The sequence below is a fragment of the Myotis daubentonii genome, chromosome 13 (genome assembly GCF_963259705.1).
Source record: "Myotis daubentonii chromosome 13, mMyoDau2.1, whole genome shotgun sequence".
Classification (NCBI taxonomy): Eukaryota; Metazoa; Chordata; class Mammalia; order Chiroptera; family Vespertilionidae; genus Myotis; species Myotis daubentonii.
Genome location: NC_081852.1, coordinates 47,191,130 through 47,218,119, shown reverse-complemented (window position 1 = coordinate 47,218,119; position 26,990 = coordinate 47,191,130). Strand labels below are relative to the sequence as shown.

The following is a 26,990-nucleotide window of genomic DNA, read 5'->3' as shown; positions in this document are numbered from 1 at the left end:
TATTCCTTCTAGGTTTTGCCTAGAATCAAAGGAATCGCCACGGATCAGAAAGCCAGTCAGAGGAGACTCAAAATTGTTTCCCCATGTATTTTCTCAAAACCTCTGGCTCTCCAGCCTCCATCCCTTCCCTCAAAGTCACAATCATAAAGGCAAAGAGTGAAGTGTAAGAAAAATCCCTTTTATAAGCAGGAAACTCAACTGACACACGGTGACAGCAGGGAGGTAGGAGGCTGTGGGCTGCTGGAGCCTGGGAGACCCTCACCCAGGAGCGAGTCTCTGGGGCTGCAGACCTTTCAGGATGGGCCCACTGCCGGCAATGGTGTAGCTTCCCCAGGAGCAGACTGTGAATCCCACACACTCGCCTGGTGCCTGCACACACAGGGCCAGGGCAGGACACCTCACTCTTGTGGAGGTGTGGGTGAGTATCTCAACTGCAAACAGAGCTCAGCAGGTTTGCCCACTGCAGTTTGCAGCTGTCACCAGACAAATCCTATTTCATCCACTATGTGCCATGCCCTTTTTTTTAAAGTTTTTTTGTTGTTGTTAATCTTTCACCTGAGGATGTTTTTTCCCTATTGATTTTCAGAGAGAACGGAAGGAAAGGGGAAAGGGGAAAGGGGAAAGGGGAAGGGGAAGAGGAGGGGGAGGGAGGGAGAGAGAGAGAGCGAGAGAAACATCTATGTGAGAGAGGCACATCGTTTGGTTGCCTCCTGCATGCACCCTGACCAGGGCAGGGAATGAACCTGCAATCCAGGTATGTGCCCTCAACCCTTCAGTGCTCGGGCTCTAACCACTGAGAACACCGGCCAGGGCTGTTCCGTGCCCTTCTGTAAGGAAACAGGTCCTTGCTCACCATTTCAAGAAACCCTTTTGCACTAAGCTGGCAGGTGCTTTCACTTTTCTTTTAAAACAGCTCCATCTGTTTAGACACCTGTCAGTATGGGGAACAAGAGTGTTTTGCCCGAGGCTTGTAACTGGGCAAAACCTGCCCTTCCTGCCCTTGCTGCTCTCACTCCCCAGGGCTACTGCCCACACTCAGGTCAGATCCCAAGCCCCTTTGTTCTTAAAGCCGAAGTGACTGAGGTTTTAAACTTGCAGTTCCCTTACACATTTCACCACCACCCTCTCTGGCCCCAAATGTGAGGAGATCCTTTGAAGCTTTAAAATCAAGCACATGCTTCTACTCCTTTCATCTTTTTCCTGAAGAGACTAGTTAAATCCACAATGAAAATCCATGTAGTTGCCAGACACATGTAAACTAGCACAGTCACTTTGGAGGGCCGCATGGCAGACTCTATTAGCATAAAAGGTATTCCCTTTGACCTGATCATTCTACTGAGTGTCCACTCTAGAGCCAAACACATTCGCAGGAAGGAATGAGCAAGGATGCTCACAGCATCTGTGCGCTGGTGCAATAGTGGAAAAATGGAAACCACCTAAATGTGCATCACTAGAGGAATGGTTAAATTATGGCTTATCCATGCTACAAAATCATAGGCAGCAGCTAAAAGAATTAGATAAATCTCTACATATTGACATGAAAAGATCTCTAAGACATACTGCAGGGGAGGTGGAGGCTCCTAAATTAACTAGACTAATGACGCTGGTCCTCTTGCCACAGACTTCAAACTTTTTCCATTTCTTTATTTTTCCTCCTCTCTTGGTGTTTATGGTCAGTTACATAAAAACAATCCCCTCTCTCCCTGGCAGCTTTTGTTTCTTAGTCCTATTTCTGTGCACAGCACGTAATTTCTTACTAGCACTTTGCACATGTTTACTGCTTTGCAGCTCAGGGTTAACTGCCCTTACAACATCTAAAATCTGAAATCAAAATGGTAAACACATCTACAGACCAACACCGGACAGACCAGGTGAAGCTACTGCACTGCTCTGCTCTGCTTCTGGGCTGGGGGGCAGAGCTGATGCACTTTTGCAGTGGAGCAAAGCTGCATTTGTATCTCTGAACATTCCCAAGTCAAAGAACTTTAGCATGGCCCTCATTGTCTCAATTCCAAAGAGGAAGACCATCTTGCCCCACAGAAGTCTGGGAGTCAGGAGGGACACACTGCCCTAGGATAAACTTTTTTGCTTTGTTGTTGTTTTGTATTTGTTTGGGGAGTGGAGAGAGTTTTGTTCTTGGCAATTTGTTTTTCCCTCAAGGGAGTGGATGAGGAGGCCAGGATGTGACTTTGAACTTTTCAGGAGAAGAACCTGGTCCTGCCCTGGCCCTGTGTACATAAAGCATTTGGTTTCCAATTATTATGAAAAGAGAAACTTCCTGGAGCCAGGTGAGGAGTTAAGTAGACAAAACAAGAAATTCTTAGCTCAAGAATTTCTGTCCTCACTACAGAAAACATGCCTATCTTCATCCAGTCTGCAAGTTCAAACATAACCAAAAGTGGAACGGGGACCACTGAATGGCAGGCCTGGTGTGGCGCTGAGGGCTTCATCCCAGCATTCTCTGGAAGAAGCCACTGCTGAGTCACTAGATCCAGTCTGGCAGTAGAGAAAACTGGATGAATTGATCAAACCAAACCAAGAAATCTCAATCTTTCTTCCCAGTCATACTGAAAGAGTCCGAGGAGGAAGGAAAGCACATGGTATGGAGGGACATGAGCACTGGAGAACCTGATTCAAAAAATTCGTTTTCACTTAATCCGCTAGGCCTTGGCCAGCCCACCATACAGCCTTGTACTTCAAACTTCTCCAAAGCACATTTTTAAAAAAATTTTTTTTGCTCCAAATCTGAATTTTAGGCTTCAGAAATAAGCAAACAAAAACAATAACTTGTTATTGGTGAATTTTAAACCAAAGTAGAGACAATAATACAATGAACTCCCATATACCCATCACTTGCCTTCAATAAGCATCAACTCATGGACAATCCTGAATCATCTATAACTACTACCCCAACTTCCCAAATAGTCACTCCAAATATACATATTGTGTTTACCCTCAAGTCCAAGGTAAAAACAGATCCTCAAGTGAAGAGTTCATGTAATAGCACTTCTCTTTGCTTTATTCTTTGATGCATTTTCCTTTGCTTTATGACTTTAAACAAGTCACTTAACATCTCTGCATCTGTTTTTTTGTGTATCAAAACATGATGATGTGATGATGCTACTGTCTACCTTGCAAGGTAGTTTTAGGATCAAATAAAATAATTAAAATATGTAACCCAGCCAGTGTGGCTCAGTGGTTGAACATCGAATGATGAACCAGGAGCTTATGCATGGTTCGATTCCTGGTCAGGGCACATGCCCGGGTTTGGGGCTTGGTCCCCAGTAGGGGGCATGCAGGAGGCAGCCAATCAATGAGTCTCTCTCTTGATGTTTCTATCTCTCTCTCCCTCTCCCTTCCTCTCTAAAATAAATAAAAATATATATATTTTTAAAAGAATTAAAATACATAAAAATTATCTTGTGTGCTGAAAGTACTATACAAGTTAAGCAACTGTTACTTATTTGAAAGATTCTACCACTGGAAAGCACGGCCACGTTTTACAGGAAAGAAGGAAGGCGGAAGGGCACAGTGGCAGGTAAGACACACAAAGTCCATCCACAGTGGCGGAGCAGATAGCTTCTGCAGGGAGCCAGGATTCTAATTTTTGGCTTAAGAAACCCCCCCCCCCTTAATTTACATCAAGAAACACAGCTACAGTATTTACGGGTATACTGTCGAAGATCACCTAGCTGAGTCAGACCTGGAAGAGCAAGAAGGGGAAGGAAGCAGGTAGTTTGCAGGCCAGACAGGAGCCCAGCAGAAGTGGTTGTCAACACACTGGAGTAGAAGAAAAATCAGCCTGTATTAGGTGGCCTCTGGGTTCAGTGGGCTGAGCTGCTAGATCACCAACCCCATACCCATCACTGAAAGCCCCTCCACAAAGTCCTGGGCCAGCAGTTGCCCAGATTTATTAGACCAACTTCAGAGACAGTGAGTACACTGTCTCCTGAGGATTATCCATGTGAAGAAGTGCTTCCACATCCCAAAGAACAGTTAACAGCTTTCTAGTTCTCTCCTCTGGGCAACAAAGAAAAAGTCAAATCCCTCTTCCATATGGCAAGACCTCAAATATTTTTAAAACACCTGTTGTGCGTCATATTCACCACTCCTCACACCTCATCCCAAAGTCTTTTCTTCTTGACTAAAATGTTTCCAGTTTCCTCAGTTTTAAAGCTATTCCTTCCAGACCACGGTTTAAAGAACGTCTGCCAGTCTGAAAGCCACTCTTCTCTGGATATGCTCTGAGTTGTCAATGTCCCTCCTAGAATGTTGCATCCAGGAGGGGCTGCTGTGTTGGAGATGGAACATGAAGCAAACACTTACTTCTGAGTACATGTGTAAAGAGCAGACGCCCAGCTGTCTATGTGTCTGCCCATGCACTTCCAAAGCTCCTATCAGATCAGACGCAGGGAGGGGTTTAGCAATAACCAAATCTGGGGATCTGTTATAAGAAGAAACAGCAGTGAATTATGAGTAATAACATTTTGGTGCTTAGGCCAGACTCCTTGCCAGGACAATTTTCTTCCTGCTTAGAGGGATGGAGTAGGGACTGAATTGTGAAGGTAAGCTTGGAAGTGCATTTAACTGGGCTTTCTGAGAACCATGGAGTCCACTTAGCTTATAGCCCTCCAGTCTCAAAGAATTTCCTTAACACTGGAGTAAAGCCAGCCTTACATCTACCGAAAGATGGATGACTCCTGTGACTCATTTTGTGGACTTCAGAGACTACACAGTGTTTCCTCAGTGCCTGGGCTGCAACTGGCCACAACCACAGGTGATAGCGCTGTGGCTATCGTGACCAAGGGCTGCCTCTGCAATCCCCTTCACGGAGGACAACTGCACATATATACCAAACTGCAAAATGTGCAGACCTTATGACCCAGCAATCCCACGTTAGAAATTTATTCTGAGATAATGGAACACAGTTGCCAACATGTACATATGTGAACAGTCCTTAGAGTTGTTTAAAGTGGGGAAAACTGGAAACTACCTGAAAGTTTATCAAAAAGGATCTGTTTATCCTGGGGAGAGGGGAGGTCTGTTATCTTACAATCTACTATACTGATACAAGAAATATGTATTTGGTGGAAGAAGATACCATGTTCATTGATTGGTAGAATCAGTATCACTGAAATGTCCATACTACCCAAAGCAATGTAGATTCAATGCAATCCCCATTAAAATACCAACAGCATATATCATAGACCTAGAACAAACTCTCCAAAAATACATATGGAATAAAAAAAAAAAAAAAAGGCCCCGAATAGCCACAGCAATCCCGAGAAGAAGAACAAAGTTGGAGAGATCATAATACCAGATATCAAGCTATATTACAAAGCCACTGTTCTCAAAACTGCCTGATCCTGGCACAAGAACAGACATAAAGACCCATTGAACAGAAGAGAGAAACCAGAAATCGACACAAGCCATTATGCTCAATTAATATTTGACAAAGGAGGCATACAAGAGTCGAGACAGTCTCCAATAAATGGTGTTGGGGAAATTGGACAGATACGTGCAAAAAAATGAAACTAGAACACAAATTTACACCATACACAAAAATAAACTCAAAATGGATAAAGAATTTAAATGTAAGATGGGAAACCATAAAAATCTTAGAGGAATCCACAGGCAGCAAAATATCAGACATATGTTGTAGCAATGTCTTTACCAATACAGCTCCTAGGACAATGGAAACTAAAGAGAAAATAAATAAATGGGACTACATCAAAATAAAAAGTTTCTGCACAGCAAAAGAAACCACCAACAAAACAATAAGAGAGCCACTGCATGGGAGAACATATTTGCCAATGTTATCTCAGATAAGGATTCAATCTCCAAAATGTATAGAGAACTCATACAACTTAACAAAAGAAAGATAAACAATACAATCAAAAAATTGGCAAAGGACCTAAATAGACACTTTTTGGAAGAGGACATAGAGAAGGCCAAGATTCAGATGAAAACATGCTCAAAGTCACTAATAATCCAAGAGATGCCAATCAAAACGACAACGAGGTCCCTTCTCACACCTGTCAGAATGGCTACCATCAACAAATCAACAAACAACAAGTGCTGGCGAGGATGTGGAGAAAAAGGAACCCTCACACACCGCTGGTGAGAATGTAGCCGGTGCAGCCACTGTGAAAAACAGTATGGAGTTTCCTTAAAAAAAATTAAAAATGGAAGTCCCATTTGATCCAGTAATCCCACTTGTAGGAATATATCCCAAGAAATCAGAAACACCAATCAGAAAGGATATACGCACCCCTATGTTCAGAGCAGCACAATTTACAATAGCTAAGATTTGGAAACAGCCTAAGTGCCCATCAGCAGATGAGTGGATTAGAAAACTGTGGTACATCTACACAATGGAATACTACGCTGCTGTAAAAAAGAAGGGACTCTTACCATTTGCAACAGCATGGATGGACCTGAAGAGCATTATGCTAAGCGAAATAAGCCAGTTGGGGAAAGATAAATATCACATGATCCCACTCATTTGTAGAATATAATGAACAACATAAACTGATGAACTAAAATAGATCCAGAGACAATAGAAGCATCGAACAGACCATCCAACCTCAGAGAGAAGGCAGGGGGAGGGGGGTGGTAAGAGATCAACCAAAGGACTTGTATGCATGCACATAAGCATAACCCATGGACACAGTCAGTAGTGGGTTGAGGGCATGTGCTGAGGGGTGGGAGCGGCCCGGGAGAGGTCAATGGGAGAAAAAGGAGACATATTTAATACTTTAAAAAATAAAGAATTTTTTAAAAAATATATTTTATTGATTTTTCACAGAGAGGAAGGGAGAGGAATAGAGAGTTAGAAACATCGATGAGAGAGAAACATCGATCAGCTGCCTCCTGCACACTCCCCACTGGGGATGTGCCCGCAACCAAGGTACATGCCCTTGACCGGAATCGAACCTGGGACCTTTCAGTCCGCAGGCTGACGCTCTATCCACTGAGCCAAACTGGTTACGGCAACAATAAAGAATTTTAATTAATTTTTAAAAACAAGAAAGAAAGAAAAAAAAAAACAAGAAAGAAAGAAATATGTATTTGGGACTTTAACCCCAGCTTCTGGCCAGAGCTCCCCAAACCCTTGTAATTTCCTAAGCAATAAAGGTGCTAGGAACATTTTTTGTTCTTGGTCTTTGACCCTGGATCCTGACATAGAGCTCCTAAATCCCTTTGAATTCCCTGGATGATAGAAGCATCTTTCAAGGCAACTCCTGGTGGGCTCCTGGATAGCTTCAGGACGGGGGCTGGTCACCAGAAGACTGAGCTATGATTAGAAATTGGGATTCTGATCATAGCTTAGAAGGGAGGGGAGAGGGGCTTGAGATTAAGTTAATAATAAACCATGCCTATGTAATGAGGATCCCTAAAGCGTGAGGCTCAGAGAGCTTCCGAGTCAGTGCACACAAGGGGGTGCTGGGAGGGTGGCACACCTGTAGGAGACATGGAAGCTCCACACCCTTTCTCACATGCCCGACCGACCCTATGCACCTCTTCCATCTGGTTGTTCCTGAGTTGCATCCTTTTATAATAAACCAGAAATCTAGTAAGTAAACTCTTTTCCTGAATTCCGCGAGCTGTTCTAACAAACTGTCAAACCCGAGGAGAACTTCATTTATAGTTGGTTGGTCAGAAGTACTTGGGACTTGCAATTTGAGCCTGAAGTGGGGACAGTCTTGTGGGATCCGACGTTAACCACAGGCAGATAGTACCACAACTGAATTGAATGGTAGGACACCCACTTGGTGTCTGCCAAGAATTGGAGAATTGTTAGGTATGGAAAAATCCACCTCTGGTCACACAAGAGAGTAAAGTAGTAGGGAAAACAGTGCATTTCCCTTTCACCATCATAAAATACAATGTCTCACCACCATTACAAACATGGCTATTTTCCTTTTCTTTTTTTAATATATTGTTATTGATTTCAGAGAGGAAGGGAGAGGGAGAGAGAGAGATAGAAATGTCAATGATGAGAGTAGATCATTGATGGGCTGCCTCCTACATGCCCCCTTCTGGGGACTAAGCCCAAAATCCAAGTATGTGCCCTGACAGGGAATCAAACCCTGACCTCCTGGTTCATGGGTGGATGTTCAACCACTGAACCATGCCAGCTGGGCACAAACATGGCTATTGATCTCTATTTCCCTAACTAGAAAGATTTCCATGACATGATGCTGGGTGAAGAGATCAGGCTAACATGAACAGTATTAAGTTAGTAAAATTGTCTAATTATGTTATGCACAGAGACATATCTAGAAGGATGGTAACCAAATGTTAACAGTGGCTGTCTTAGGGGCGGGATTTAGATAATGTTTATTTTTCATTTTCAGTTATATAGTTATTCAAATTACAAAGTAGAACAGGCTTATTATAAGAAATTCAAACAATAAACAAGTATATAAAGTAAAAAATGAAACTTTCTCACACCGGTCCCATTTTTCAGATATAACCATTATTAATGTATGACATGCATTCTTCAAGATTTTCTTGTAAGCATATATGATCAAATTCATATTTTTTCTTATGTTTTAAAGTAAAAATACAACCCCACGCCTCATTGTTCTGTTACTTGCTTTTTTTTTTTTTCTTCATGCTTTCAACATAGCTTGGATTTTTTTTTTTAAGTATCTTTTTTTTTTTTTTTAAGCATCATTTTTTTAACTGGAAAAACAACAGTTATTTTTGTTGGGGAATAAAAGTACATCAGGACAGGACACAATGCATGAGTGATCTGAGTGACCCATATATCATCACTTCCAGCCTTCCATGTGGAGGCATAATACTGCTAACAATATTAGGACCCAACTTTATACAATGTTGTATTATGCTTTTTCTTTTTTTTTAAGTCTGTTTCCTTTTTTTTCTGCAATATGCTTCTTAAATGACAACATAAGTAATATTAATTGCTTCCATGTATTATGCTACACTAGGAGCATTAAATATATTCCTAGTAGATATTACAGGAAAAGGCTTCTTGTGTTGAAGTCACCATGGTGGTAGGAATCCAGATATGCTCAGCAGGTCCAGAGAGTTGGTGAGGACTCTGTTCTCCCTAAATCTTCAAACCCAAAGATGACTGCCAGGGCAAAGCCAGGGCTCAGCAAGGGTGGGGCACAGGCCGCAGCCTGAGCCAGAGATGCCTCCCTGCCCCAGCACAATAGCCCAGGTGTGCAGCACCCACTGGGTCAAGGAGCACAAGGCCAAGGAAGGCAACACCACTGCTGCTTCAAAGCACCCTTGCTACATGTTAGCAAAACAGCCCCCCATTGCGGGGCTTGTTGCAATCCCTCTTAAAAACCGCCCAAGTTCCTTTATTCTTTCCTCCTCCTCCTCTACGGGTTCTAGTTTTGACTGTCATATTCCTGGAGCAGAGCCCACTGCCAGGGAGCCAGGGCAGCGCTGTGTCCGGCTTAGGGGAGCCATTCATTTCCCACTGAGAGCTATGAAGAATCAGAGCAAGAAAGCAGGCCCCCTGCACTGGCAGATCACTGCACGGTGTTCAAAGCTGTTCTAATAACTGCACCAGAGACCACGCTTGGAGGTGCGGACTTGTCCTGTGGTAAAGGCCTGGGCTGCTTCTCAGGGCTCACTGTCCTGTCCTCTAGGAAGTTCACTGAAAAATTCAGTCATGGTTTTCCTTTTTGGTGTTTTCCTTTCTGACAATAAAACCCATATTCTGTATAGGAAATGTTTAAATGGCAGTAAACTGTCAAAAAGAAAACAATAATAACCTCAGCCCTCTAAAATGGCCTCAGTGAGTATCTTCACGTATCACTTCCAGCCTTCCATGTGGAGGCATAATACTGCTAACAGTATTAGAACCTAACTTTATACAATGTTGTATTATGCTTCTTTTTTTTCTTAGTCTGTTTCCTTTTTTTCTGCAATATGCTTCTTAGATGACAACATAAATTAGTTGCTTCCATGTATTATGCTACACTAGGAGCATTAAACATATTCCTAGTAGATGTTACTATTACTCCACTTCACAGATGAAGTAGTAACCAAGCCTTGGAGATGTTCACTTTTGACCCTAGGTCCCACAGGTCCCTCGCTGCCAAACTGGGATTTGAACCCAGGCAACCTGTCTCTTGGGCTCCTGCTTTCATCCACTCTGTTCTCCAGCCCTCTTCACTGAACATTCTATCTGGAGCCACTTCGGTTACCAAAGGGCTTGACCTCCTACGGAGATGCTGGAGAGGGACCCCTCACTTTCCAGCTGCTTAGCCAGGCTTGCCAGAGGCCTTCACCGCCTCCTGCAGGAAGCATCCCTGAAATACAGGTGCTAGAGACAAAGGAGTCACTGAAAGAGTCAACCAATTACAACTCTACAGGGGGCAATAGATGCACAAACTAGCCTAAGGGTAAATGATCCTAGCTTAATGCCTATGGAATAGCCCCTTTCTACTAAGAAGCTCAAAGCACTTCCTGCAATTCTCCAAGATATAGACCCATGGAAGCCAAAGGAATCTGTCTCAAATCAAGCAACAGCTCAGTAGGAGATGCATTCACTCCTCCAACAAACTTCTTGCAAACATGATCCCTCTATCATGGGACAGGGCACAGCCCCGGCTAAGGCAGTTAATTTCACAAGGCTATCTCACAGAGATTTAAAGATGGCCATCTCTCTACTTCGGTCGTTATTCAAAAGTGGAAAATACTCTCTAAGTCAGGGATTGGCAGACTTTTTCAGTAAAAGACCAAATAGCAAATATTTTAGACTTTGAGGGCTGCATATCTGTCATGACTACTTCACTCTGCTGCTGTAGCACCAAAAAGTCACAGTATGTAATGGGCATGGCTGTGTCCAATAAAACTTTATTTACAAAAACAGGTGGCCATCAGGATTTGGCCTCCAGGCCGCACTTTGCCAACCTCTTAGGGTTGAAGTCTTCCCTAAAAGCACCCAGATTTAGGTACTGGCTAGACAGACTCTAACTTACATGCAAACCACTGAAGACATAAGCTCACTTCTGAAGGGTTGACCTGTTCTTTTCCAGTAGAGTGGGAATACAATCCTTTAACTATTAACCTAAAATCTTGGGAGGGAACAGAGAAATCAGGGATTGTTCTGCTTTATAGTTGTGGTCAATATTACTAACAGATGAAAGGGAAAATATTTTACAGATCCATAGCAACCAGAAAAGAAGATAAATTAGGCTCAGGGAAAGAAAATGTCAAGAAAATGAAAAAGAGTATGAGGAAGAAAAATGATATTAATATAAGCAGGCAGCTCCATTTGGCTTCAGTTAGCTAACTGGAGCAATGGGCAGCTTATCCAAACCAGGAAACGAGAGAACTCGACAGCTCTCATTGGAATGATGGAGCATCTCCTTTCAGAAAACTTTACTTGGGGCAAAGATATTAAGATCATATACACTTGGGACACCTAGAGAAAAAAGCTGGGTAAGCTGTTGATGAGAAGCTGAACTACAGCCTCACCATAACTCACACCTGGGGATATGCTCTAAGCTCCTTACTCAATCTTCCTGACTTCCTTGCTCACCTGCAGAGCAGGAATCAGGAAGCAAACCCATTCCACCTCCTGGACCTGGAGGGAGAGCCCTGTGGTGTGCTGGTGGAGGTATGTGGAGGCTAACACCTCCAGAAAGAAGAGGGGTCCCTCTCTAGACTGGAGAACCTCAGGGCAGGATTGTACCGAGCTATGGTCCTGAGGATTAGAATGAGAAGAGAAAAATCTGTGACTCTGTGGCTGTGCTCCAAGTGCTGCAACAGCTCCAGCATCTTCTGGGGAAGAGCCACTCTTAAAAAACAGGCAGAAAAGTCCTGACACTGCAAATCCAAGCACATATTAATAGACACTTTTTAAAAGGAGGTTTTACACTCCCCAATCTGGTCATTTCACCTTCCTCCTTAAAATGCTTTCACAGCTTTGCACTGCCTTCAGAATCAAATCCAGACTCTTCATCACGACTCAGTACAAGTGCAAGGCCCCACGCTTTCCCAAGCCTGCCAGACCTCCAGCTTTCCCTGAGCTCCTTCCTCTCCCTCACCTCCCTCCAGCCACAGGAGCCTTCTGCCAGGTCCTCATGTTCCTCAAGCTCTTTCCTTACTCAGGGGCCTCCACATGCTATTCCCTCTGCCAAAAAAATTCTTCTGCCTTCAGTCCTGTCCTTGCTCAACTCTTCAATCCAAAGATGAGTCTACTGCCGTATTCTTTTGGTGCACCCTGGTCCTGCCTTCAGTGATCTATGGAATCAAATGCTTATTTGCCTGTTTCCGTGTCTCTCCACTGCCTACGGCAGGGTCAGATCTATGTGACAGAGTCCTTGGCATGTAGCAGGCACTTAAATAAAAAATAAAACTAATGAAAAGAGCTCCTTCCCCCCAAGTCTTATTTTCATTTAAAATGGATCCTTAGAGGCTCAGAGGCTATAGCATGCAAACCAGTGCTGGGTAGAGCGTCCGGTGGCTCACTCCTGCCACTCACCAGCTGCAGGCCACACCTCTCTGAGCCCATTTCCTCATCTGAAAAGTGGCAACGGTTGCAAGTTCAATCCCCAGTCAGGGCACATACAAGGATCAACCAATGAATGCATAAGTAAGTGGAACAACAAATCGATGTTTCTCTCAAAAAGTCAATTTAAAAAATAAATCTAAAAAGGCCTCAACAGAAAAATTACACTGAATTGCATGTGTAATTTCACTTTAGGGAAGGTAGGAGGAGGCAAAACTCAAGAAAACTCCACAATTCATTGAGATTCTTTATATAAAACTTGACCTGCTGTCAATATCTGAAAAAGTCTGACTTGAGGGGGTACGCTGTATCTCTCACCAGTTCCAACTTCAGAGACAGGAAGCCTGAGGGATGGGTTCCTATGCTAAATCTGAACTGCACGAGCCTGTGTAAAAGCTTCCTGTCTTTCCTAACGCCAAATGTATGCCATTGAACATGAATTAACAACCTCCCAGGCCAAATAACCCTAAGAAAGGGGACCAATTATCAAGGACTCAAGAGAGGATTTTGTTGCTACAAATATAATTTTATATAACAATCATTCTGTTGTTTGTTGAAAACAACTATAACATTTACTGAATGATTACAAAAGTATTTTAATAATAGAATTATTCATCTGCAATGGCTATTAAAATGTAAAATGTTCATTTCCCTTAACCTAGTGATCCTATTTCTGGGACTTTATCCCATAGAAATACTTAGGCAGGAGTACAGACACACAAATACATAGATGCTCACTGCAGATTTGTGGTAGGGAAAAACTGGAAATCACCCAAATGCCCAACAACAGGAAACTGGTTAAATAAAACATAGTATATCTTGATAATAAAAAAAAATATAGCTAGAAAGAACATATTGACATAGGAAGATGTCCAAAATATATGAAGTTAAAAAAAAAAAAAAAAGCTAGCTGAAAAACAGTATGAAAAGCATGGTCCATTTTTATAAAAATGTTAGTTTTTAAAAAAATATTTTTATTGATTTCGGAGAGGAAGGGAGAAGGAGAGAAAGATAAAAATATCAATGATGAGAGAGAATCATTGATCAGCTGCCTCCTGCACACCCCACACTGGGGATCGAACTCACAACCTGGGCTTATGCCCTGACCAGGGATGGAACCATGACTTCCTGGTTCATAGGTCAATGCTCAACCCCTGAGCTACCCAGGCCAGGCTAAAATGTTAATTCTATATAGAACATGCTCTGGAAAGAAATCTGAAAACGAAACACCAACTGTTTCCCAGTGGAGAATGACTTAGGAAGGATTTTCACTTTCTGTGTCATATAGTTCTATGTTTCAGTTTTTATAATGAGAAACTAGCCTATCTAATAAAAGCCTAATATGCTAAGTGTCCAGTCATCTGTTCAACCAATCAAAGTGTAATTATGCTAATGATATGCTAAGGCCACTCAACCACTCACTATGATGTGCACTGACCACCAGGGGGCAGACAGTCAACAGGTCGACCAGTTGCTATGATGTGCACTGACCACCAGGGGGTAGATGCTCCGACCGGTAGGTTAGCTAGCTGCTGGGGTCTGGCTGATCGGCACTGAGAGACGGGGCTAGACAAACCCTGGAGCCCTACCGCGGTCCCTCCCCAGCTGGCCAAGCTCCCACGCCCCTCCCCGGCCCTGACTGTGCACCGGTGGGGTTCCTCGGCCTGGCCTGCGCCCTCTTGCAATCCAGGACCCCTCAGGGGATATTGGAGAGCTGGTTTCAGCCTGATCCCGCAGGCCAGGCCAAGGGACCCCACTGGTACATGAATTCGTGCACCGAGCCTCTAGTTTATTTTGTAAATGAGAAAAGGAAAATAAAAATAAAATCTCTGTTGGCATTAGTCTGTCAATACCACAGAGTTTAATCAGTCACCAGCAATGATGGCTCAGGATGCTCACACAGTCCGTCCCATCTCCCTTCTTGGGCCTGAATCACAAATTGTGCCGACTCAGCACATGTCATGAGGTTGCCATTAAACAGCAGCAAGCAAAGGCACTTGAATTTCCAGTGTCAGTTACAAGGTTGGGGGGCCATGTTTCTCCTAAAACTCCAGTGAAATTGCCTTGGAATTTGTGGTTAAAACCTACCAATGGCAGAACTGAGAGCAGACAGCCTATCTAGCAAAATTCTAAAGCGCAGCTGAGAAATCAAGTCCTGCTGAGTTGGGGAATGGTTTCTTTCTAATGAAACCCAGAGGGTGGGAGGCAGGGGAGCAGTCGCTGGCAATCTGAGAAGAAAGAATAAGCAGATCATAAAATTAAAAGGGAATGGGGAAGTAAGAGAAACTGGCTTCAAGGTAGGAAGGAAAGAAGTTGGGTGCCTACTGGTGAAGTCACTGATGTAAATTACTGCAGAGCTTTCCAAATGATTCATGCCGGATATGGTTCTGTATCTGCTGTAGCAGATGAAACAATGACAGCCACCCTGTCCTCATGACTGGAACATTCTCTTTCCACATGACACTTTTGTACTGGCCTAGCATCCTGATAAATATGCAAGGGTCCTCTGACCCCAGGTCGGGCTGGCGCTTCTTGGTAGGAGTACAGCTACTGTTCTGCCCACCTGGTGGTCATTCCCCTCCTTATTAACAGAACTCCAATTTTCTTCCTCTGCTTTTTCTTGGCATAACCTTCAGGGAACCAGGGGCCAATCCCCAGCCCTAGGAAGTGAATACTGATTCGTAAACCAACAAGACCGTCTCACTTTCCTGACATGACTCTAGCCAATGAGAAGCAAGCGGAGATCAATGAGGGCAGTTCTGTGGAGGTTTTTTTTATATTTATTGATTGATTTTTAGAAAGAGAGAGGAAGGGGGGGAGAGAGAAGGAGAGGGAAAAGGGAAGGAGGAAGGAAGGGAGGGAGGAAGGGGGAGGGAGGGAATGAGAGAGAGAGAGAGAGAGAGAGAGAGAGAGTGAGAGAGAGAGAAATATCAATTTGTTGTTCTACTTATTTCTGCATCCATTGGTTGATTCTTGTATGTGCTCTGATTGGGGATCAAACCCACAACCTTAGTGTATCAGATGATGCTCTAACCAACTAAGCTACACAGCCAGGGTCTCTGTGGAGATTATGATTGGTCTTTAAAAAAGAGTACAGAAGTGTTCTTTTGCTGCTGATAGACTCTGGAAATCAAGTGTGATCCCAGGATGCTAGGATTTATGGTAGTCATCTTTGGAATCTGAGGGAAACAGTTTAAAAGACAAGCCAAAGTGCTGAGGAAGGCAGAGCAAGAAGTTACAGGGAACTCAGGTCCTTAAGCACATTGTTGAAGAGAGGACAATTGCTCCTGGAACTGCCCCACCTCCAGATGACTTGCTATGTAAGATAAGTGCCCTTGTTGTTAGGCCATTTCAGTCAGGGTGTTCCGTTACTTGAGAGTCAAAACCATCCCAGCATATACAACAACACAGAACAAAAGATGCCTGCTATCCATGAATTCTCCAGTGGTTCAACTTCCAAGCATAACTGCACAGCTGGATTACTAGGGTATTAGATTCCCCTTTGGCCCTGTGAGAGCAACTGATTTTGCCTACCCAGAACTAAACCTATTCTTTTTCTCCCAGTAGTTATCCTTTGCTTTAGAGGACTTCTACTCCATGTGGTTAGAAGTGAGGACTGGGGGAGAAATTTAAACATAAACACTGGTGCTCCTTCTGGACCTCCAACAACAACTAGGGTGGTCACATGACCCAGGTGGAACTAATCTGAGTCCTTCCCCAGGATTAATGTAAGAATGTTGGGAGAAAAGGCCTTCTGCCTGCTGGGACTACAAACTGAAAGAACCAGAAACTCTGATGGGGGGGCGTTCATCCTTCCTGGCACATGGGGAGAGTCAGTCTGTAGTACTTGACCAACACAAGAGTCAGAGCCCTGAGGACAGAGATCAAGCCATGCCTGAAACCCTGAATGTCCCAGTTACCTATACCAATAGTGTCTTTTATTAAGGTATTTGGAGTTAGGTTTCTGTCATTTTCTTATAACTAGAAGCATCCCAACTAAAATAAACACCAACCTGCCCCACTCCCACTTTGAATCCTTTACTTTCTCTGGCTCTTCTTTCCCAGGCCTCTCTCATTTCTACTTCCTCTTCTCTACAGCCAGCTTCCCACCTCTGAGCAAACCAACCAAAAGGTATCCATCTTCCCACAGGTCAGGCTACGTTACAGGACCCGTCTGGGTCATTCCTATAGCGGCCGTCAGAGGCAGCCTCACGCAGCCCCACAGCTGGGGGTAGGCATCACCACCTCACCCCAGAGTCTCATCGTCCTCTTTCCCTTGCCTATCACTTCCCTGATGCTATTTCCAAGCCTGGCTGGTAAAGCTGTGGATGCCTTTTAGATCTGGAAAAGCAGGTCTAAGCATTCCACTTATTTGATAACACTGCTCTGCATGTTCGCACATGCAAATGGGTGGGGTGCACCACATAAAGTCACTGAGTTGAAGGTGGACAGCACAAGTGAGGCAAGACCATCCAACAGAATTCCGCTGCTAGTTACATATGTAAGTATATCTATGTACACATCAAACATAAAATGCATGTTCTGTATAATAACATCCGTGTAAACTTTGCAGTGTAACCAATCAGGGGGCAAAGCAATGCCTACACATCTCAAGGGAGGTTCTCTGAGCAGCAGGGGTGCCCTGCTCTGAGAAAACCTGAAACACCTAAGCCCAGTCCTACAAAACAGTTACAATAACGGGCAGACATTCACACTATAAAAAGACTCTTTACCTTATAAAAGGATGTACTACAAGGTCCCACGAAACTGCCTGGGCTCCACTGCATTTAGAATAGGATTTGATTTGTAGAAGGCTGTACAGGTACTGTCAACTACATAATCAAGGAGCCACAGTTGAACCGAACTTTTGTTGTTGTTGTATAATGTGATGAACAAAACCAGTTAATTTTATTTGTATCACTATTAATGACTTTCTTTTTCTTTCCTTTATTTCTTTTTTGTTGTTGATAATCCTCACCCGAGGATTTTTTTTCCATTGATTTCTAGAGAGTGGAAGGAAAGGAAGGAGAGAGAGAAACATCGATGTGAAAGAGATACACCAATTGGTTGCTTCCAAGCACCCTGACCAGGACCGGGGATTGAACCTACAACCCAGGGATGTACCCTTGACCAGGAATCGAACCTGCAACCCCTCAGTGCATGAGCCGAACGCTCCAACCGCTGAGCCACACCGGCCAGGGCACTATTACTGATTTTCTGTGTGGGATAATAACTATGATAGCACCAAATGTTATCGTATCAGTTGAGGCAGGCAATTGATCCAGGGACAAGCAAGGCATTTCCTTCCTAACAGGGTTTTACTGTTAAATGGAGTATTTATTGTCAATATAAAAAAATAAAAATAAAAATAAAAAAAATAAAGACCAAAGTATCCACTTTATTGATCCATATAAAGTTTTAAAAGACTGAGTAATAATAATTGCAGGTGATATTATATAGTTCTTACTACATAACTATTCTAAATTTTGACAGGTATTAAACTCATTTCATCCTCAATAACTTCATGTGTAGCTACTATGATTACCCTGCGTTATAGATGAGTAAATGGGTTACACTGCCCAAGGTCAGGCAGCAGTAGCTGGAAGACCTGAGATCACATGCAGGCAGTCTGGATCCAGGGGCCACGCTCTTAACCATCATACTATGCTACTCCTTGATCTGGCAGTCATGTGCAAGATGGCAAACAGAACAGGGAGAGGTGTGGAAATGGGTGCTACTTAGCCTATTGCCAAAAAAGTTCGGGCACATGGTGCTGAGGACTTGACTAGGCAGTAAAATAGGGGAAAAAAGAAGGAATGATGATTAAAAGGAGGCACAAGGGAGGTTTCTGGAGAACTAGCCTGTTTCTTGATTTGGGAGCTGGTTATGAGTGTGTTTGGTATGTGAAAACTCATCAAGCTGTGCTTTTTACTAGTACATACATATTTTCATGAATAAAAAGTTAAAAAATGGAAGGATAAATTTAAGAGGATTTTTATTTTATTTATTTTATTTTATTTTAAATATATTTTATTGATTTTTTACAGAGAGGAAGGGAGAGAGATAGAGAGTTAGAAACATCGATGAGAGAGAAATATCGATCAGCTGCCTCCTGCACATCTCCCACTGGGGATATGCCCACAACCCAGGTACATGCCCTTGACCGGAATCGAACCTGGGACCTTTCAGTCCGCAGGCCGACGCTCTATCCACTGAGCCAAACCGGTTTCGGCAATTTAAGAGGATTTTGATAACATTATTAATGTGTTTTGCCCTCCTCGATTTTCCAAATGATCAAGAATATCTAAGCAAGGTATCATGGAGTTCAGAGGTCATGCAATCACCCATGTGGATGATTGGCAAATCTTACCTTCTAGCCCAAGACATCCCCAGCCCAGACATCAGCTGAGCTACAGGCAACATGGCATCATGGTTATAAGAATGGCATTAAGTGTTACACTGCCTAGACTCAAATTTTGCCTTTGCACCTACTAGATGTCTGATCTTGAACATGCTACTTCACCTCTCTATAAAGCTGGTATAACACAGTGCCTAACTCCCGTATGAATGCATAAATAAGTGGAACAACAAATCAATGTTTTCTCTCTCTCCCTAAATATAGATCTAAAAAAAGAAGAAGAAGAACTCAGAGGAGCCAACAAAAGTTTTTTTAAAATTAAGTTGCAGACATCATGTCATTGCATTCATAAATACTTCAGCTTTTATCACCTAAGAACAAGGACATTAACCATAATGCCGTATGTATCATACCCAAGGAATTTCACGGTTGCACAATACAATTATCTAATACACAGTCTACATTTCTATTTTTCCAAGTGCCCTACAAATGATCTTATTTTTTCAATTTAGGATCCAATCAAGGATCATAAGTACATTTAAACTGTCATGTTTCCTTTAATTTAGGATAGTCCCCACCCCTTGTCTTTTTATATCTTTCATAGTACTGACATTTTTAAAAGAGTCTAGGCAGTTGTCTTATAAAATGTCCCACAATCTGGATTTGCCTATTTGCTCAGGATTCAATTCAGATGAAACATTTTTTGAAAAGTGCTACATAGTTGATACTTTATACTTCACACTGCAATACATAAGGAGGTACCTAATAATAATTTGTTTCATTATTGGTGTTGCTACATTTGATCATTTCCTTAAAGTGATGGCCACCCAAATCTTTTCATTATAAAGAAATTCTTTTTCTCTTCGTAATAAGTAATCTGTGGAGGAATCCTTTGAGTCCTTGTAAATATCCTATTCCCCAACCATCTTTTTATCCAATCTTTTTATAACATCTGTTGATAATTTGCCTGAATTGATGATCACATTAGTATTGCAAAATGGTCACTAGTGATGTTTACAGTGTTGGTGAAATGAACATTTGCAAGTCAAATCCTATTTTTTCACTCACCTACATTATTATTTCATAACTATAATATCATAATTATTTCAGAAGTTCATCTGCTGGAATCCTCCTGACAGCGATTCACAACACCTACCCGTCTTACGTTTCTCTGATCTCTATCCACCTGAGCAAGTACACAAAGTAGAAGCAAACATACAAATGCATTGGCTTAAGCAGTGGGAAAGGAGATACCTGTCTACATAAGCAAGAGGTTGCCTAGTCTTTAGAGCCCTCTTTCCTATAGCAAATCGAATTCCACATCAAGAGAAGTCTATTTCTACACAGACTGTTCTATATGAAATCAGCTTAGGCATCCCAAGAAGGATGAGAGGAGACACAAAGTGTTCAGGCAGTAAACTCTTGGAACAATTTTAAAAGATTCTTCAAATCATACTAGGATAGTACCAAATCACACGCACTAGCTGTTCCAGGCAGCCTGCTTCCCTGACCCTGTGAATGGTACTTCTTGATCAATAGTTCTTTAGAGCCCAAACAAGCTGCATTAGAATCCCCTACGACCGTGGTCGGCAAACCGCAGCTCGCGAGCCACATGCGGCTCTTTGGCCCCTTGACTGTGGCTCTTCCACAAAATACCGACTTCTGCGCATGGGCCACGAAGTTTCAGTCGCACTGTACGGGCGCGCCCGCACGTGGTATTTTGTGGAAGAGACACACTCAAGGGGCCAAAGAGCCGCATGTGGCTCGCAAGCCGCAGTTTGCCGACCACGGCCCTAGGAAGTTGTTTAAGAAACAGATGCCCCAGTCCCACCTCTGACCAACTGAATCAGAGTCCTGCAGAGGACTTTGAGAATAAGTATGTTGACAAGCTCCCAGGGGATCTCATGAGCAGTCAGGTTTGGGACCCTTGCTTAGAGAAGATCCACTGTAGCCTCTAAAATGGGACTATCCCATAGAGCACACAATGGTAGATGGTAGTTAGTATCAGTCCCATTATGTGACAGCTACCCTGCTAATACCTGACTCCCAGGGCTCTGGAATGAGAGTAGAGTTCAACCCAGAGGCTCTACTGCACCAATTTATAGTCCATTAGAGGTGGAGGGGCGGGGGAGGGAGAAGTCACTGTACTTAAGAGAAGTTACCAGATCTATAGTTCTCCAAATTTAGTCTCTCTGCTGTGGGGCTCAGGAATGTGTGTTTGCAACAAATTCTCTAGGTGCCTTTGATGCAGGGGGTCTGAGGACCACACTTTGAGGGGCCCTGGCCTCAATGCTGCTCTACCCTTATCTATAAGCAGTCAAAGAGTAAAAGAGTTGGATAAAGTGTCTTAGCATACATTTGAAGTTACTTACCAAACCAAAGAAGCAAAATCTGAGGTCATATGGGAAATGTTTCTGAGCAAATAGCCACACATAAACATTCAGATGATATATAACCTTCCATAAAAGATACTAGATTTCACTCCAACATTTCATCCCACTGGAGGACTATAGGCAGGCTGAGACAAAAGTGGGAGGCCAAGGTTCCCACACAAAGCCGCACCTCAGGTTTCATATTAGCGGTCTTCAGAGGGCAACAGGAGCACAGGGTCATCCCCTGGAGAACACCTGAATCAAACAATCTTTCTGACGATCGAGTCCTGCTTGATTCCAGCTTCCCCTTCACACTGTGAGAGCAACCTCTTGGCAATTTTCTCTCTCTCTCTCTTCCTGTTCACCTAATCCTTAGTCAAGATTAACACGTGTGCTTACAGTCCCAGAAACTGAGATGGTTTAGGCCGCTGACAGCAGGGAGCAAGGACCATGCTAATTATGGAAAATGGGGCAGACAGAGAAGAGCGAATCCGTTCCATGCCAAGTTGGCCTTTGGCTCAATGGGAATCAGAAGCATGGCTGGCAGACTGTAGCAAGGACTCAGGGTGTCAGAACAGCAGCACAGACTCTCACTTGCTGCCAGAGGTCATAGTGGCATATCCTTCTCCTCCATGTCCCAGGTAGCTTTCACCCTCATGGTACAAATGGGGTGTAGTGCTCCCAGGAAAGGTCACTCTGCAGACTCAAAGCATACCTGTGAGTTCCCAAAGACAACCAAATCCATGACAGTAAAACCACCAACCAAGCAGCTCTTGGGGCTCTTACCCGATTGGAACACGTATCTGGCCAAGCCCTGCATTAGCTCTGCTGGCCATGTTGGGGGAGCAGACTCCCCTGTTTCTCTCTTCAGACGAAATGTCAACTCAAAGCCAAAACCACTAGGCCCATCCGTTCCTGTAAATCTGAAAGAAATAAAAAGCAAATGTTTTTATTTTTAGTTCAACTACCTTAGGAAAAAAACAACAATACTGTTTTGAAAGTCTAATAAAAGTTCTCCCTTATTCTTGGTGGCCTCAGCATCCAAACCCCTTAGTCAGAGGAATCTCCCATGTGTGAGCCTTCAGGGCAGAAAGGACCTCAATAAGGAACCAGAACTCTAGCCTCACCCTCCAGCCAGCTACAGCACTGTGTATGACCTTGGCCCAGCCAATCAAATTCCCCTCCTGGCACCCTAAATTATGAGTTCCACATTTTGTGGCTCTGGAACATTCCTTTCTGTGTGATTGAGGGCCTAATCTTCCTTATTCACGCTCCATATTCCTTCAAGTTGTTAATAAGAACCTACTAAGTCTGCTAAAGTACCAGTCCTGCTGTGTGCTTGTGAGGATGAGACTCTTTCTCTGCTCCCACCTCCACCTTGGCCCACAAGAGTGCAAGCCTTGGCCCAGGCTGGCTGGCCTCCAAACTCAGCATTTGCAGATAGATCCCAGGACAGATTCCAAACACTGGAGGGCCTGCATTTTTTCCTGAAAACCCCATGTGCATTCATTAATCAGCACATAGGATTCCTGAAATCTGGCACCCCACGTGCACTCTTCAATCACTGGAACCTCGAGGAAGCAAGGTTTGCCTTCTCTTCCCATCCCAGGCGGCCCAGAATGATCAGAGTTACTGCCTCTGTAGCCACAGCCATCACTGTGATGATGAGGCAAGGAACGCCTACCTCCCTGTCTGCTAGGAAATGCTCAGAAGCCCCAAGTCTCCAGGGAAGTCCCTGGAATGGACTTCTGCTAGAAAGGGCAAATATATGGATTAGAGAGCAAGGCCTGGTTGGGGGGTGCGGGGGTGGGGGGAACACCTCCCTAGGTGAGGGGAGCATCAGGGAGAGTTCCCGAGAGCTCAGGAGGTCTGCCAGCATGGTAAGTGTTAAATGTTAAAATGTGTTCATGATATAATTTTCAGTAATTAGATCTTGTACAAACATGAGCTACAATGATTATACACATGTAAGCTCCTCAGCATACAAATACAAACCATAAACTAAGATGACAGCCCACACCTCCTTGCCAGCCAAGCTACTGGAACAGGCTTGAAACAGAGGGGAGAATTCTGAAGGGATAGTGATAGTCAATGCCCAGCCCTGGAATTTCACGTGGCATCTTTCCATCATCATCATTATCACCAACTCCAAGAGACCAGGCCCAGAGGCTAGACAGAAAGATATTCAAAGTCTCAGGAGCTCTGACACCAGTCCTACCCTGCTGTGTGCCTGGGTGAATGCAGGCTTCCTGCACGTGCTGTGGTGGGGAGATTACCTCTCATAGCTAAGTTCTCTAAAGGACTGAAAAGGAATCCATCCTTAAAGTCACCATGGTCATACCTAATTCTACTCAAAGGAGGTGTCCATGGTTTGCATTTGCTCTGAGCATCTAACAATGTGGGAAACAAAATCCATTTTGAGGGTACACGCCTAGAATTTTGGAGACCGTGCTAGAAGATGCTTGGCAGGATGCAGTGTAAACTATTTCTTTCCTTGCTGAACTGCCCTGTTTGGGGGCAATGCCATGCAGGAAGGCTGAGGAAACAGCTAAGCAAATGGAGGCTAGAAGAGCTGCTTCCCCAGGGCTGCAGGTATGACAGGAGTGTGAAGAGCTGGGGTAATGCAAGACTGACTGGGAGCTAAAACTCTACAAAAGGAGCTGGGTTACTAGGTCAAAAGGAAGATTTCAAGCAGCCACCAATTAGAGGCAGCTTTGTAAAATGTATTAGACGATTACTCCAGGGCTTTCATCCTGGGCCAAGAAAAATACATGATTTCTAACCACAAAAACTTGAGAAACAGACTAAAAGAAACACGGTCCTCGGGATGTGCAATAGGGGGAGCCCTTGGATGCAGAGAGAAAAAAGTAATGCACCCGAGCAGCACCACTTTCCTGAGGAGGGTCGCGCACACAGGCACACACAGGCACATGTACACCATCTGCCTCCACACAGGGCGCTTTCTAGGCCAGTCCTATGGTGGGCAGGGCCAGCTTTCATGGGGCAGACTGGGAGGGGCAGGCCCAGCCAGATGGTCTCCACCTGTGTTTGATTACCACCCACCAGGCTGGCTGGACACAACCTCTAAACTCTGAAACATGAGTTTGGAATGGGCCTGCCTCAGGATAAACACATAACCTGGAGCCTGTCAGGTCTCTTTCGAAGCAGACTGCTCAGGCGATGGCCAAGGGACAGAGTCATTCAGTCTTTAAAGTCCCCTGCGGGGGCCTGGCTTAGTCTGGCTTCCTCAACATGAGAGCTTCTCCAGCCAAAGCTGTTTTGTTTGACCAGAGGATGAAGCCCCTTTTCTAGGAGCAGCTGTCCCTCACATCCTCTGAGAAAGGAAAGATGGGAGGAAATTGGCATGTGTGGCAGAAGGTGGGATCTGGGTTAGAGCAAAAAATTTGTGCTAAAAAACTAGTTGGTGGAAAAGGAAGCCATTGGAATTTCTTACAACAGGAATTTTTTTAAAAAAAATACATCACAGTGCTCGCTTCGGCAGCACATATACTAAAATTGGAACGATACAGAGAAGATTAGCATGGCCCCGGCGCAAGGATGACACGCAAATTCGTGAAGCGTTCCATATTTTAAAAAAATAATAATACATTACAGGTTCTTCCCAGTCTGGTAGGGAGTGGGTGAGGGGTTCCAATTGTTTTGTTGCAGAAGAATGAATACGATGGCCCCTCAAAATTGTTTCCAGCTAAAGAACTTCTGATCCTGCTCACTGAGGTGCCCAGGGGACAGGCTGGCTTTGTCCTAGCAATTTGGTGAGCCTAGGCATAGCTGTGCCAGCCTTTAGAGTAACATCAAACCTGCTGACAGGAAGAACATGTGCCTTGAATTCTAGATATAGTTGCCCAACCCCTGGAACCTGCCCAAAGGTCTGTCTCAAAGCATCTGACTAAGAAGGTATCACTCGGCCTGGAGGCCAAAATGACCACTAACGTCAGGCAGAAGATGAATAGAAGAGATTTTCCTGACCTTGGATTCCTCCCAGAACCCTCAAATTAGGCCTTGGATTCTTCCTGACTGCTACCATACTTTGAGTGACAGCCATTATTACAACAGAATTCAGTAAACAATTATTAAATAAACATTTGCAAAGATGATGTTTTTATTTTTAACAGTTCACAATTATTGACACTTCATTAGCTATTTTGAAATGGTGTTTGGTAACTACAAAAGTACTATATACTATGTGTAAAATATTGTGAAATTCTTTTGAAATATGTTTATATAGTAATATTCTGACATAGCTAAGATTTTTTAAGATTCCAGCTATAGTATATTAATTTTATATAATCTTAAAAAAAGAAAGAACGTGCCCTGGCCGGTATGCTCAATTGGTTGGAGTGTCGTCCCCTGAAAGGTAGCTATTTGATTCCTGGTCAAGGCACATATCCAGGTTGCAGGTTCAATCCTTCGTCAGGGCACATTTGGGAGGCAGCCGATTGATGTCTCTCTTCCTCTCTCTCTCTCTTCCTTTCTCTAAAATCAGTTTTTAAAAAATAGAAAACAAGGTGGTAAGGGGGTTGAGGGTCTGGGGGAAAAGGTGAAGGGGTTAAAAAGTACAAATTGGAAGTTAAAAAATAATCACAGGGTTAGGTGCAGCATAGGAAATACAGTCGATATTATTGTAGTAACCATGTATAGTGTCAAGTGGGTACTAGACCTATCAGGGGGATCACTTCATAAGTTATATAAATGTCTCACCACTATGCTATACACCTGAAGCTAATATAATATTGAATATCAACCATAATTGAAACATTTTAAAAGAAATTTAAAAACAAGAAAGAAGAAAGGAAGAAAGAGTAAGAAAAACCCCAACAGCTAAGACTGCACCCTCACACTGAGCTGGAAGTCTGATGAGGCTACAGTGCAGGGCAGTCACATTTGAGGTTTTTTGGTGTTTTGTTGTTTTTGTTAATCCTTACCCAAGGATTTTTTGAGAGAGTGGAAGGAAGAGGGAGAGACAGAGAGAAACACTGATGTGAGAGAGACACATCAATTGGTTGCGCCTCCTGCATGCACCCCGACCAGGGCCGGGGAACCTGCAACCAAGGTACGTGCCCTTGACCAGAATGGAACCCGGGACCCTTCAGTCCGCAGGCCGATGCTCTATCCACTGAGCCAAACTGGCTAGGGCACCATTGAGTTTTAACTCTGAGTAGGAGAAGCTTTTTCCACTACACGCCATCCAACCAGATTCAGGGAATGCATTTGCCTCACTCAAGTTGATGTTTCCTAAGATCCCTTGCTGGGAGCCAAGGAGCACATTCCCACAGCGTTCCATAAGTTTAAAAATAGTAGCTCCCAGGACTGATTCAGCTGAGAATCCAGCCAAGCAAACTCACCTGGCTCCCAACACTTAGGGTGGCTTAACTCTATCCCAGTGAGCAGAGCTTCCCAAACTGAGACACTAAATTGAACAAAAACACCAAGCCCACAGCAGCTTACCCTTTCTCTGCAGGGTGGTGAAAACTCACAGTTCACTCTCCCCTAGTGGAGACCTACTGTACCTTGTCCCTCCACTCCCAACCACCACCAAAGAACTGAAAGGTCAGTCAGTACCCTGGGGGATTCCAAGCCAACCTGATGCTCTCTAGGAATTCTGGGCCAAGGAAGAGCCTGGTGCCTGGGCTTCTTGGCATCATTATGACAGCTGCCACACTCTTGGCTTTGGCATAAAGCAACATGTATACAAAGATCTTTTTAAAAATAAAAAAAAAGACAGGCTAGGGCT

The 26,990-nt window shown here is 43.7% G+C and overlaps 1 protein-coding gene and 1 non-coding gene across 9 annotated transcripts in view; one reads left to right on the top strand and one right to left on the bottom strand.

Moving 5' to 3' along the window:
• Positions 1-26,990, bottom strand: part of SUFU (SUFU negative regulator of hedgehog signaling) — a 90,360-nt gene that overhangs the window by 45,996 nt on the left and 17,374 nt on the right. For all 8 annotated transcript variants that reach the window (XR_009448254.1, XM_059661249.1, XM_059661250.1 and 5 more), the window contains exon 3: positions 22,025-22,161. Coding sequence is in view for 7 of the 8 variants with exons in the window: in XM_059661249.1 (XP_059517232.1) it covers positions 22,025-22,161 (137 nt within the window). In the remaining variant the exon portion in view is untranslated. The remainder of the gene's footprint in view (positions 1-22,024; positions 22,162-26,990) is intronic.
• LOC132215073 (U6 spliceosomal RNA) lies at positions 24,725-24,831 on the top strand. The gene has a single exon (XR_009448428.1). It is a non-coding gene; the product is annotated as a U6 spliceosomal RNA (small nuclear RNA).